The 12,200-nt window shown below is 39.7% G+C and overlaps 3 protein-coding genes across 3 annotated transcripts; all 3 read left to right on the top strand.

Annotated features, from left to right (window-relative positions):
* Window positions 1-418: 418 nt before the first annotated feature.
* On the top strand, window positions 419-1,957 carry LOC116264989 (transcription factor CPC-like). Its single transcript, XM_031645485.2, has 3 exons — window positions 419-579; window positions 1,528-1,627; window positions 1,707-1,957. Exons 1-3 carry the CDS (start codon window positions 525-527, stop codon window positions 1,795-1,797), a joined length of 246 nt encoding a protein of 81 aa, XP_031501345.1. The 5' UTR covers window positions 419-524; the 3' UTR covers window positions 1,798-1,957.
* Window positions 1,958-6,929: 4,972 nt separating this feature from the next.
* LOC116264988 (17.1 kDa class II heat shock protein-like) lies at window positions 6,930-7,778 on the top strand. The gene has a single exon (XM_031645483.2). It carries the CDS (start codon window positions 7,189-7,191, stop codon window positions 7,669-7,671), a length of 483 nt encoding a protein of 160 aa, XP_031501343.1. The 5' UTR covers window positions 6,930-7,188; the 3' UTR covers window positions 7,672-7,778.
* A 2,838-nt stretch (window positions 7,779-10,616) lies between these two features.
* On the top strand, window positions 10,617-11,595 carry LOC116264987 (17.1 kDa class II heat shock protein-like). Its single transcript, XM_031645482.2, has one exon. It carries the CDS (start codon window positions 10,727-10,729, stop codon window positions 11,336-11,338), a length of 612 nt encoding a protein of 203 aa, XP_031501342.1. The 5' UTR covers window positions 10,617-10,726; the 3' UTR covers window positions 11,339-11,595.
* The last annotated feature ends 605 nt before the right edge of the window (window positions 11,596-12,200 follow it).

A 12,200-nucleotide genomic window follows, 5' to 3' on the forward strand; every position in this document is an offset into this window, starting at 1 on the left:
TCATGATAATTATGGAGGCGGCATTAATTGAAGATCGTGATTCTCAAGATGGTGAAATATTTTATTAAAGGGGGTTGATTCATACGACTTCTGGAAGCTGCAATTGATAAGTTCAGAGAATCAGAGGAAGAGGAAGAAACAAAATCTTACCCACATCAGAACATTGAAAAATGAAACATATTCCAACTCTGGGACAATCGAGGAGACGCTGACGAAGGACCAAATATTATTGCCGACTTTACTTGCCTTCATTGCATTTTCGCCACGTACTTGTTCACGAACCTCTACCTACTTTTCAAACCCTGGACACCCTTCTCATCTACCAGTCTTCCCCGCCAAAACTCCCACCATCTTTTCTCTTTTGTTGCATGAGAAAATCAATTCAATGTTGGTGGGAGTTCTCAGCAGCTATATATACTTGCAGGAGTTAGTGAGCTTCCCCGCCGGCGCAGCATAATTTCATCCTCGTATTGACTGGTGAGGAGGCTGAATTTGTGTGCTCTGGCAATTAAAGCATTAAGGCCATGGCTGACGCAGCAGACCATTCTTCTCAAGGTACTTCATCAGTGGCTCTTCAAGGTACCATCCTCTCCCTCTTTCTTTCTTTTGTGAAGAACTTTGTTGGAAACTTGGTTTTGAATGAAAACTAGTTCTAAGAGGACCTGTTTTGATGCTAAAATCAGGTTTCTAGCATCACCTAAATGGTCCATGTATTCGTTCTGATGTTAAAGCCAGGTTTTCGACATGGGTTTATTGTCATACAAACGGTTGACAAGTGCCAAAATGGTTTCAGCACGTACCAAGCTAGGATTTTCTTTTCTTTTCTTTTCTTTCGCTTTCTCCCAAATGGTTTCAAGTTTTGCTTGAGCAGAACATGGGATTGCATCTGTATAGGACAGAACTAAAGATTGAGATAAAACTTTATTTGAAAAGTAGAGGTTTTCCAGTATAGTTTGATTTCTACATCTACTCCTTCCTTTAAACTACAAACAGACGGATGTACCAATGGTTCACTCAAGTCTAGAAGCAGCAAACACTGCACCTGCACCTGGGGAGCAAAGAAAAAGGGAGATCAAACAAAAAGGGAAAGGTCTTCGACCTTCTTCCGACAGATTCCACCTAAAATCCACCTAAAATAGAGTTTTATAGTGTCCTCCCATCATTTCTGTCCTTTCAAGTGGAGGCCTTTTCCAACGCGGTAAATTTTCCATGACAAACTTCTTGTTTGGTTCCGGTAAAACACAATCTTCTTCTTTCGTTGGATTGGTTGTCTGATTTATAAAAGGAGAAAAGATATTTAGTGGGTCGTTAAGTACAAATGTGGAAAAGCTTTTTGTTTTTTCGAAGTTTTCTCTGACAAGGGCCAATACAAAGCATATATTGGCAAACTATACACAGTCAACTTGGTATATAAAAAGCGGAATTCCATAAGTTTGTTTCAAGTGGAAAGTTTGCGAGATGAAAAGATCAGGCATGTTGTTAACTAAGAATCGCCTAATAAGTTCCATTTTTGTGTGGGCACTGCAGAGTTTGATGAAGCGGAGAGCAGCAAAGACTGTGAAAAGTTGGAGTTCTCTGACGATGAAGCGAGTCTCGTCGCAAGGATGTTTAGACTAGTCGGACAAAGGTGATCTCACTGCCTATTGATTACCTTCTAACACTTAGTTACCTGCCCACTAAAGGAAGCGTACATGAAATTAAAGCAGGTGGTCGCTTATTGCCGGGAGAATCCCTGGCAGGACGCCGGAGGAGATCGAGAAGTACTGGACTTCGAGGTACACCATAAGTGAACAGTGAATGAGATAAAAAAGGCTGCGACGAAGCTTCTGTGATAGAGTTCCTTCTCTGTCTCTACAGGGTTGGCGTTTGTGTACTACTGTAACTTGTTGTTCTGCTCCCTTGTACGTGAAAAGAACAGGTTCTTTTTTTAATGCATTATATCGGTCTTACTGGGTCCCGGCATTTGCCCCATGCATTAAATTGCATGAAGCTACCCATCGTGTTCATGTACCATCTGGCATAAAAACGAATGACAAAAGTTCAAAAAACTTTGAAGTTGTACGAGAGCGCATTAAACAGCTTATTATAACTTTGCATTTATAAAAAATATTGAGATATTGCATTTATAAGGAAGACAGAGGAGGCAGTGGCTTCATAAGCTTCTCGCTCACCAAGATAAAAAAAAATAAACCACACACATTCACACTAGAATGCAAAAATGTTAGACAATTTGCCTTAAATTGATCTATGAAAATATTTTATATTCTTTTGAATGAACAAAACTAAAGATGTATTTTATCATCTTCTTTTTTAACAAAAAGCTCAAGTCTCCACCCAACCATTTGTGGGTCAGTGTGTTTTTTTTAAAATACAAAAACAGATGTTTAAGAGATTTGAAATAAAAACTAACCACCTACCAACTACCGCTTGACCATTACCTTAAGAAGAGAGTACTTAGATTTGAATGTAATCTACTAATGGCTTCATCATCTCTATTTTTATTCAAATTTCATGTTAGGGAGGAATTAGGGGACCATAAGACACTTGATAGGAATTTGATATGAAGAGAGATCTAAGTTGAGTAGAGATGCCTCAAGGGGCATTACACAACTGAAATGTAAAGTGGGTCACAGTCAAGAGGTCTGAAATTCAAATTCCATAGTTGCTGTTATATTTTGGTGTGTTGTTCTTTTGAGCTAAGAACGGTGGCAAGCAAAAAAATTAAGTTGAAAGATATACTGTAAGTGCATCCAGAGCTCGCAACCAGGGGTGGAGTCAGGATTTTCTTCAGGGATGGGTCGGCAGTCCGATCTCCGGATCTGGGTAGGGCCAAACTGAATTTTAATACAAAAATACATTACGTAATTAAAAAATATTACTTTTTTCAATGTAAAAAACCAATTTTTCATTGGCTGGGGTGGGGCCATGGCCTAGGCGCCCCCCTTCCCTCCGCCTCTGCTCGCAACCAATCAAAATCTTAGAAACATAAGAATACAGCCTTATAAATTTTGACAGTTTTTCCTCAATAAACATTAAAAAAAAAAGATCCCGGTTAGATTAAGGGCAACCATTGATTATACTTTGTGTTAGGCTGAGTTGACAACCGAATCAAATGGATCGATAGGAAATCCATTTGATATATACAACTTCCAATAAAGCCAGTGTGACACGTATCACATTTTTTTTTGTCGATTTTAACTGCATTTCGTATCTTTAACGACTTCCATTTTATTTTCTTTCTCTTTTCTTTTTTACTTAAAAAAAATGTAAACATGACTTTTCTTTTACCGATCTAGAAAGCAATTAGGTCTCTTTTGATTTGATTCGACTCATTCCCCGAATCTCTTGAAAAGTGATTTCATTAGGAAACCGATTTTTATTAACAACATTGTTTTCCACGTCTAGTTTTTTTTGGATTCTTTGTTTTTCATTTTTTTTTTGTTAGAAAGGATAACACGTCTTACTTGAATTGAATATCCAACTGAATCCTTTCAAAAAAATCTGATATGAAAAAAAATTTAATATCTAATTAAAAAACAGATCGAATGAAGAAATGATATTCGATAGAATATACATAAATATCTGGTTGGATTTACTTCAAATAAATATTTTATATCCAAAGTTCTTAAATTCAGATTTCTATTCGGCTCAATTTAGACTAAATGGCGTAAGGGAGAGTCCCACACATGCATCTAAATTATGAACGAGAGAGAGAGAGAGAGAGAGAGGACAAAATGAAAACTTATTAACAAAATTAGGTGACATGGTGCTCCCAAGCGCACAAACACAATAAGGAAAAATAAGAACAGAAGCAATAAGTACAAAACAGGAAAAACAAAAGCAAAGAAAGGAAAAAAAAAAAAAAAATAGAGGGCCACATAGCCCATCCACATGATTGAAGTTGCCCGGTATCTAAAGACACAGTTATTCGACTCCTCCCAAATCTTTCACCAACAACTAATTAACTAAGACCGTTAGGTAAAATGCCAAGTTGATAGAAGAGAAAGGGGCAAAAAGGTGAATGGTTGGTCGGGTGAGGAGAACGACAGACAAAGAAAGCCAAACAAGAAAGAGAATGTGACAGAAAAAAGGACAAGAGGTGAAAAAGTGAATGTGAGAGGACGCTTGGGCGAATTAGAAGATTAGAGCATTGGTACAGCTAGGTTGACTAGCATGCAATTGGTTTTCGCTAATTTTGTCGCCTTTGGCTATAGTTTCAAATATAGGTTAAACAGTTGTTATGTGAAATACCAACGGATCCAATTTACATTAAATGTACTTTTAACCATATCACTATTCGGATGTTTATAATATTCCAATCTAAATTCAGGATCTGAATATGATTTGAATTTGATTTTTAAATTCACATCTAAAATAATGGTAACACGTTATGTCAGACTAAATTAATGGTCGAAGCCAAAGGAGCTAAAATGAAAAAGAGTTGTCATAATCTTCAATTAATGGCTTTCAGCTGTAATTCGCGCGCTATAAAACGATTCCGCACGCCTTTCACACAAGCAGGACAAACTTAACACATCTAGAAACCAACAGCATCATGCAGAGATATCAGGAGGACGACCTGTTAAAACACTAGTCACGGGGTTCAATGCTTGTTTCATGGGCTACTAAATCTCCCGTCCGCTAAAATTGCTGGCCGAGATTCCGTAATCTCTCTTACACAACTGCTAAATAATATATTAAGTTTCAAATATGTCATATGCCACTTGTCCATGGTTAAAAGCATTTTAAATTACTCTAACCGTTGTTGAAGAAGAAAAACTAATACATTGGCATATTCATATATATATATATATATATATATATATATATATATATATATATATATATATATATATATATATATATATGACACCTTCATATATAACTCCATGAATAGTGATGGTGAGGATTTGGAGGCCTCATATCTTTTAACATTTAGTAGCAAATGATGAACCCAGAAGAGTTCCTCCTTTCAAATTTTAAAGGGTTGCTTGGCAAACAATAACACGTTGTTACTTTGTTACAGTCTCATAAATGTGCATAAAAAGAAAATGAGGCAGAATTATAAAGCACTTGTTACAGTATTCAATGAGTATGCTCACGTATTAATGAGACAGTAAATGAGCTCTACTGCAGGGCCCCATGGTAAAAAACGAATCTGACCTGCAACCAAGCCTGAATATCCCGCACCAAGTCCATGAAGAGAGTGTTGACAGCGGCAGAATGAAGAACTAGAAGGCAGGGGCGAAGCCTGTTATTGGTTCATGCAGATGGCTTGCCACTATGTTGAACAGTGGAAAGTTTCTCCTAAATGCCCGAATGGATGACTTTCAAGATGTTGGCTGGCCGGATTTAGAACAGCAGCGGAGCCAGTGTGGGGCTGGCGTGGACATTCCATGTTTGTTCGTGCATGTATCGGCTTTTATTTTCCTTTCCATAAAATTAAAATTATGGGCATTCCACACGCACGAGAAAGAAACTCAACTGCTTATAGCAGTAGCGGAGCTAGCATGGGCTGGCGTGAGCGCCTGCCCACAGCAACCCAAGGTACTAGTACATAGTATCCCATAGCAAAAAATTTCTGGCTCCCATTGATTTAGAAGTATTAAGCTCACAATCAACAAACGAAGCTAAGGGAAAGCTTAGACACCACAGTCGACGTCCTCCCAAAGTATGATTTTTATTAACTATCCTGAATAAAGTTCTTTCCCCAGTGCTGGTTATAATGACTATTCAACGGAAGTATCTCTATATTTTGATGCCATGAACTTTCGTTGATGAGCTATACACTATCCTTTAGATCAAGATGCACCAAAATAATATCGTAATATCCATATCTCCATCTGGAACTAGAACTAGGGTTTAGTACAAGCCGAGTCGAGTTTGAGCTCAGCTTAAATTCAAGTCCAGCTCGACTTGCTTAACTTGTTTGACATGTTTATGTTAGTTCAACTTGTTTCATTTCTTTTAACTCGCTGACTCGCTTAACTTGTTTTTTTTAAAACTAGTTCAACTTTGAACAGCCATTTAACAGAAAATCTAAGAAAAATGCACATATTCTACATCCAAATATCTCCTAGAAAAAAACTTAGCAATACAAAAGCTCTCATTCCTAACATGGTTTTGTGGTTGAACTGAGCCGAGTTTAAATGAGTTGTGTTTTTACAACTCGAACTCAAATTGCTTAACATTTCTAACATAAATTTAAACTTGAACTTGAACGAGTCAAGCTTGAGTCAAGTTTTTACAAACTAGTTCCATAGAACCTGAGTTGACTCAACTCCTTGTGTGGCCCAATCTGAAAACTATAACATATGCTCTAGATCAAGAAAATAAAGAATAGGAAAGCTTTTTATAAGTGAAATTATTATTTTGAATTCATACATGGAGTTTAATTTAAAACTGGGCACTGGGTTGGGCAGCGGCCGGGTACTTGGTACCCAGCTCGACTCAGGCCCGGGCTCAGACAAAAAGAACCCGGGACGACCCAATAAGCCCGGGTGAACTCGAAACTGAGTTTTAATTTTTTTATTAATTTATATATATATTTATAATAATTTATTATGATTAATTATATTTATATAATTTTTTATTTAAAAATATATTTTTGAATTTAATCGAACCGAACTATTCTAGTTTTTCAAGTCGGGCGGAGGTCAACTGGTTTCGAATGTTGGGTCGACTTGAGTACAATTCATTATTAGACTGGGCCGGTCCGATGCCCAAGCGTAGTTTAGTTTGCTTACTGAAACCCAAACCAAACCAGGAGGCTGAATATGAGATCCAACTATTGCTAACCGTTTTGGAGGCCTAAACTGTCCCCACGGATCCGGTCCGTATCTAAATCCAAATAACGCCGTGGCACAAAGTTCTAGAAGTTACTGGGCCGGAGAGGACCCATAGTTCAGCAGCTTCTAGAAGCTGCGGGGAACAAATCGTCCTCCTCCAGCTTCTTCTAGTTCCATCGACAATCTTCCATCATCTTCTCTCCTTTCCCAATAAATCAGCGAATCACTCGTTCTCTCTCCATCGTCGATCGCTCAGGCAGTCACAGAAGAAGAAGAAGAAGATCACTCTCTCTGTCGCTGTCTTTTGTTCGTCGAAGCGCCGTTTTAGAAACCCAATCCGGTTACGCAGCAACAAGAAGGGAAAAGAGGCAGGGGAAGTGTGAAAGGAGTTGACAGGAAAATGGAGTTACTGATGATGGAGCAGCCGATATCGTCGGCGCTGCACGACCTGCTGAGCCTCCCGGACGAGATGGAGAAGCTGCTGCACGCGCCCACCCGCAGATACGTGCGCGACACGAAGGCCATGGCCTCCACGCCTGCCGACGTCATGGAGTACCCTACCTCCTACCACTTCGTCCTCGACATGCCGGGCCTCAAGCCCGGGGACATCAAGGTCCAGGTCGAGGAGGGCAACGTCCTCACCGTCAGCGGCGAAAGAAAAAGGGAAGAACGGCAGAAGCGGGACAAGGAGGAGGCGGAGGTCAAGTATCTGAGGATGGAGCGTAGGGTGGGGAAGTTCTTGAGGAGGTTCAACCTGCCGAAGAACGCCGACGTCGACGCCATCTCCGCCGCCTACGAGGACGGCGTGCTCACGGTCACGGTGCAGAAGGTGCCGCCCCCTGAGCCCAAGAAGCCCAAGACCATCGAGATCAAGGTGGCTTGAGAAATCGCCCCTTTTATCTCTCTCTCTCTCTCTGTCTGTGGGGCTTTTGCCCAGTGGTTGTATGCTGTAAAGCTCTTTGTAGTGAATTTTTCAGAACATTCAGAGAAGTAATTTTCCTTTCGCTCTTGAAATGGCTACTTTGCTTCAATTTGGTACAATCCCTGGTTTCTCAATCTAAGCTCTGTTTTTTGGTACATAGTTGCATTAGTTTGACAGAGAACAGAGGGATCTGATTCTTGGAGAAATATTCACGCACAATCAGCTGTCACGGTTCTTGATAGTTTTCTTCAAAGTTGGAAGGCGATTGAGCACCAGAACAAGAAAAAATGTGAGGGTTCTTCGTTAGTTTTGAACTTTATATAAATGTGTTTGTTTAGCTTTAATTGAAACGTATGCGGCCTAAGAGCCCAAGAAGTCTTAGGTGGAACGACTCGATCGAACTCTGATAGATTCTTCATTTTTTTAATGGCCTTATCGACGGTACCTAGAGTGTTGAATTCTCGAGCAAATTAGCTTAGACAATTCATATATTTTGAGTCTGACTCTGTATAGTTAAGCCAAACCTACTATTTATATTTATATAGGTCATATTGGTGGATGAATTTTCGTGTTAGTATGATTAATGATTAAAATATTTTTAGTTTACACTTAAAAAAAGTAAAATCGAAAGTGAAAATAAAAAAAAGTAGAAAAAAATTAAGGATGACATTTTCTTAATAAATTATAGCTTGGGGGTCACATATCTTGTAAGCAAATTGGAGGAAATTTAGGTGAAACTATACAATGTTGTTCACCTAAACCGAAGACTTTTTATCATAATGCCGGATATCAAAAAGATGTTTTGGGCAATCAAACCGTATTAAAACTTCGCGAGCATTCCTCAAATAATCAAGTTCAACTTCAAATATTCTACCTGCATCGAGTAAACATTTCTCTCTCTAACACACACTCCCTCTTTATGAAGACATTTAAAGCAATTATGGAATTGAGAAATGATGAAGATTGAGAAATGGGTGTCAAGTGGAAAGTGAACCCAGATTTAACAACCTGATTTGATTGTAAAAGATTATTTTTCAATTTTGTGAGGGCCATTATATGGCCTTTCCAAACGTTCTTTGAAACACTAATGGGTTGTGGTCATTATGTCCATTATTAGAGTCCATTATTAGAGCACAAGCTTGTTTGTACCTCTTGCTTGATGGTTGACTCATGTCTCTTGGCAAATTTCATGTGATCGTTGTCATTTTCAAATCAGGTCTTTCAAGTTTCGGCTATTAATATGTTTATTTATAATATGTACTTTTAGTTCTTTATGAAGACTTGTATATAATAAAGTTCATAATGAAAGAGTGATCCATACTCTTCATATGAGAATCACCTACAAAGTTTCCAATCCTCGTTAATCTGATTCCGCGGCCGTATGAACCAAAGTTCAATCAGACTCAATTGAAGCGCTAGAGGAAAAGAAAGAACAAGAAGATGCCAACGGGCTAAGGCTTTCTTATAATTGATCAACTTCATTTAAGCGAAAGATTAAATCCTAAGTCTCAATAGGGGATTCAAATAAAATCCGATAAGAAATGAAAGAATCTAGAAGCAACGAATGAAATAGTCCATTGAAAACAAAGGTCCTAGCATCTTGTCTAAGAAGGAATTAAGAGTAGGGGCATGTAAAAAAACAAGTCTCTAGTTCGATTCTAGTAAGCGCTATGTTTCTGCACCTCAAGGTGGTAGGCACGACATGTAAGTTGATGAGTGCATTGCTTCTATCACTGCCACCAACGCAGCTTAGGATCCTTTCAGGCCTCGCTCGAAGTAGTAGGGATTCATAAACATATAGCACTTGAATTAATGCCTAAAAAATGGAGATCTATAATAGTTTTTCACTAAAAGCATCTTCATGAAACTTGCTAGTTTTTTTTGGGGTACTACAGTTTACTTGTTTTCTCCAAATCCACCACCATGAACATTTCTAACATGTTTTGCTATGTTTGTTACTAATTTCCCTTTTTTTTTTTCGTGCGGGCTTTATGACTGTTTATATAAGATGCAATCTATAGCCTACTCGTGGCAAGCTTGTGAAGTTTCCTGTAATACTATACAGACTTTTGCCGGCCATTATGTGATCTGATCGATGACTCATTTGTTTATACGGATCTGAATAAATCTGATTTGGATCACATATCAAAATAATTGGATACGGAGAAATTTCAGCATCAACAAGGAATGGGATCCTATTCAAATTCAATAAATGACATCCGATCATATTTAGATTTGAATTTAGATACAAGAGTGAGATTGAGGCCAGATTTAATTTTAAATAAATATTTTCTATATCCAATACTCTTCTATTTTGAAAATCAACCAGATTCAGTTTAAAATTTCGTCTCAATTTTAGATGCGAATTTAAAAATGAGATCAGATTCATATTGCAAAATCAGATTTCTGATTTCAGATTCATTTATGACTCTTCTTCATTTCTATTCAAATTCAAACCCAAATATGTAATCCATCGCTCTCTCTTTTTCTGTCATTTTACAAAAATAACAGCTCCATATGAATCTATCAGCTGTCCATGATGCCACCCTTTTAATCAAGAGGTCCAATCTTTTTAAGCAAATGGTCAGCCATGATTAGTTCTATCATTCTAAAACATAGTTCGATCATGAATCCGTTTAAATTCTATTCTTAAGAGATGACGTGAGCCTACATCTTCCCTTTTTTCTGATCCGACGTCTCCCTTTTCCGTATCTCGTAATCTTCAAATGAGATTCAAATTATGGATCTGGATGATCATTCGTGTTTGAAACAAGAATTAAATACTAAACGTCCACCGATCCATTGTCACCCGAACAAGACAAACACCGGACACCCAGTCGCGACCCACCTATCCCTGCTTCTAGAACCACCGAGTCCCCGTCCCCCTGGAAGCTCCCCGAACCAACTCCGGCCATCCGACAGTTGTTTGTCTTCCTCTCTGGCACTCTTCAGAAGCCTCCACACACCCTCTCTCTCCTATCATCTTGCCCTCTTATAAAAGTCATTTCTCCTTCCTATGCTCCAGCATCATCATCTGCTAGAAGCCCTTTCTGATCTACCCACACAATCTTCTTCCCCTTTCGAGGCGAAAACTTTGGTTCCATCTTTTCAGAGAGAAAAGAAAATGGAAGTCTCATTCGACCAGCCGCTGCTGTCGACTCTGCAATCGCTTCTGAGTATTCCAGACGAGATGGAGAAGTTGCTAAACGCGCCGACCCGCAGCTACGTGCGCGACACCAAGGCCATGGCCTACACTCCGGCTGACGTGAAGGAGTATCCATCGTCCTATGTCTTCGTCCTCGACATGCCGGGACTCAAGGCTGACGACATCAAGGTCCAGATCGAGAACGGCAATGTCCTGAGCATCAGCGGCGAGAGGAAGAGGGAGGAACAACCGCAACACAAGGAGAAGGAGGAGAAGGAGAAAGAAAAGGAAGAAGCGGAGGCTAAGTACTTGAGGATGGAGCGCAGGGTGGGGAAGTTCATGAGGAAGTTCACCCTACCGGAGAACGCCAACGCCGACGCCATCTCCGCCGCTTACCAGGACGGAGTGCTCACCGTGACTGTGCCCAAGGTGCCGCCGCCTGAGCCTAAGAAGCCTAAGACCATCGAGGTCAAGCTGGCTTGATGCAGGCCCTCTCTGGGGGTCGATCTCTGTTCCTTTCGATCAATGGTCCGTTCACTTGGGTGGTTTTTTTGATTGAGTTTCTCTTTTTTTGTTTCACTGGGGACCTTCTCCTTGTTTTCTGGTCATGCTGGTGATGGATCGTGTGCCTTTCCTTGCTCGTAATAAAGTTGTGTGATGAACAGGGAAAACATATATACACTTGCAGGCGTGTTGATTTGGTTTCAGCATTGCTTCCTGTTGTGCTCTGTGTCTGTCACATCCAAAAGAGGACTTCGTTCTTCTTCAAGGATGAATTGATTTCCTTGGAAAATTGTGGTTCGCGGCTTGTGATGGGCATGAGAGAGATGCTTATGAGAATTTGAATTTTGGCAAGCATATCATATCGTTTGGTGATTTTCCTTTCCTTGAAGGGAACGTCCGGTGCTAGGCACCCGGAAGCCAAGGCTTTAGCTTTTGCTTTGGGACCTGATTGGTTGCGACACCAGAAACGTATAACAAATCATATAGGAACCGTCGTTGACCTGAGTGTGCTCAGGCAGCCAAGTTGGCTGACTCGAACGAAAACCTAGCACGAGTCAAGGCCTCATTCGATCCGATAGCCCAATTTGGTCTGACTAAGCCTTGACTTTGCCTAACTTGGTCGGTTCAAGTTATTTTTAAAACTCGATGGCGTCGATAATAATCGACAAGTCAATTTATTGACTGATCACCGATCCAGAGTTCGAAATTTGACAACTACAGCACTGCCATATGAATGCTGAAAATCCTTGCCTACATTCCAGCACCATTCCCCCAACTGTTTCTTATTTTGGTGCCTTCACTCGGAAGCAACGAAATTTGAGCTGAGCCATAGCCCCCAGCC

Source organism: Nymphaea colorata, chromosome 11 (assembly GCF_008831285.2).
Source record: "Nymphaea colorata isolate Beijing-Zhang1983 chromosome 11, ASM883128v2, whole genome shotgun sequence".
In the NCBI taxonomy this organism is placed as follows: Eukaryota; Viridiplantae; Streptophyta; class Magnoliopsida; order Nymphaeales; family Nymphaeaceae; genus Nymphaea; species Nymphaea colorata.

Bases quoted from the DNA above. Each gene is read 5' to 3' on its own strand.
- LOC116264989 (XM_031645485.2), top strand. From the start codon at position 525: ATGGCTGACGCAGCAGACCATTCTTCTCAAGGTACTTCATCAGTGGCT. The intron at 580-1,527 runs GTACCATCCTCT...TGGGCACTGCAG, and splicing joins TTCATCAGTGGCTCTTCAAG to AGTTTGATGAAGCGGAGAGC. The intron at 1,628-1,706 runs GTGATCTCACTG...AAATTAAAGCAG, and splicing joins TTTAGACTAGTCGGACAAAG to GTGGTCGCTTATTGCCGGGA.
- LOC116264988 (XM_031645483.2), top strand. From the start codon at position 7,189: ATGGAGTTACTGATGATGGAGCAGCCGATATCGTCGGCGCTGCACGAC.
- LOC116264987 (XM_031645482.2), top strand. From the start codon at position 10,727: ATGCTCCAGCATCATCATCTGCTAGAAGCCCTTTCTGATCTACCCACA.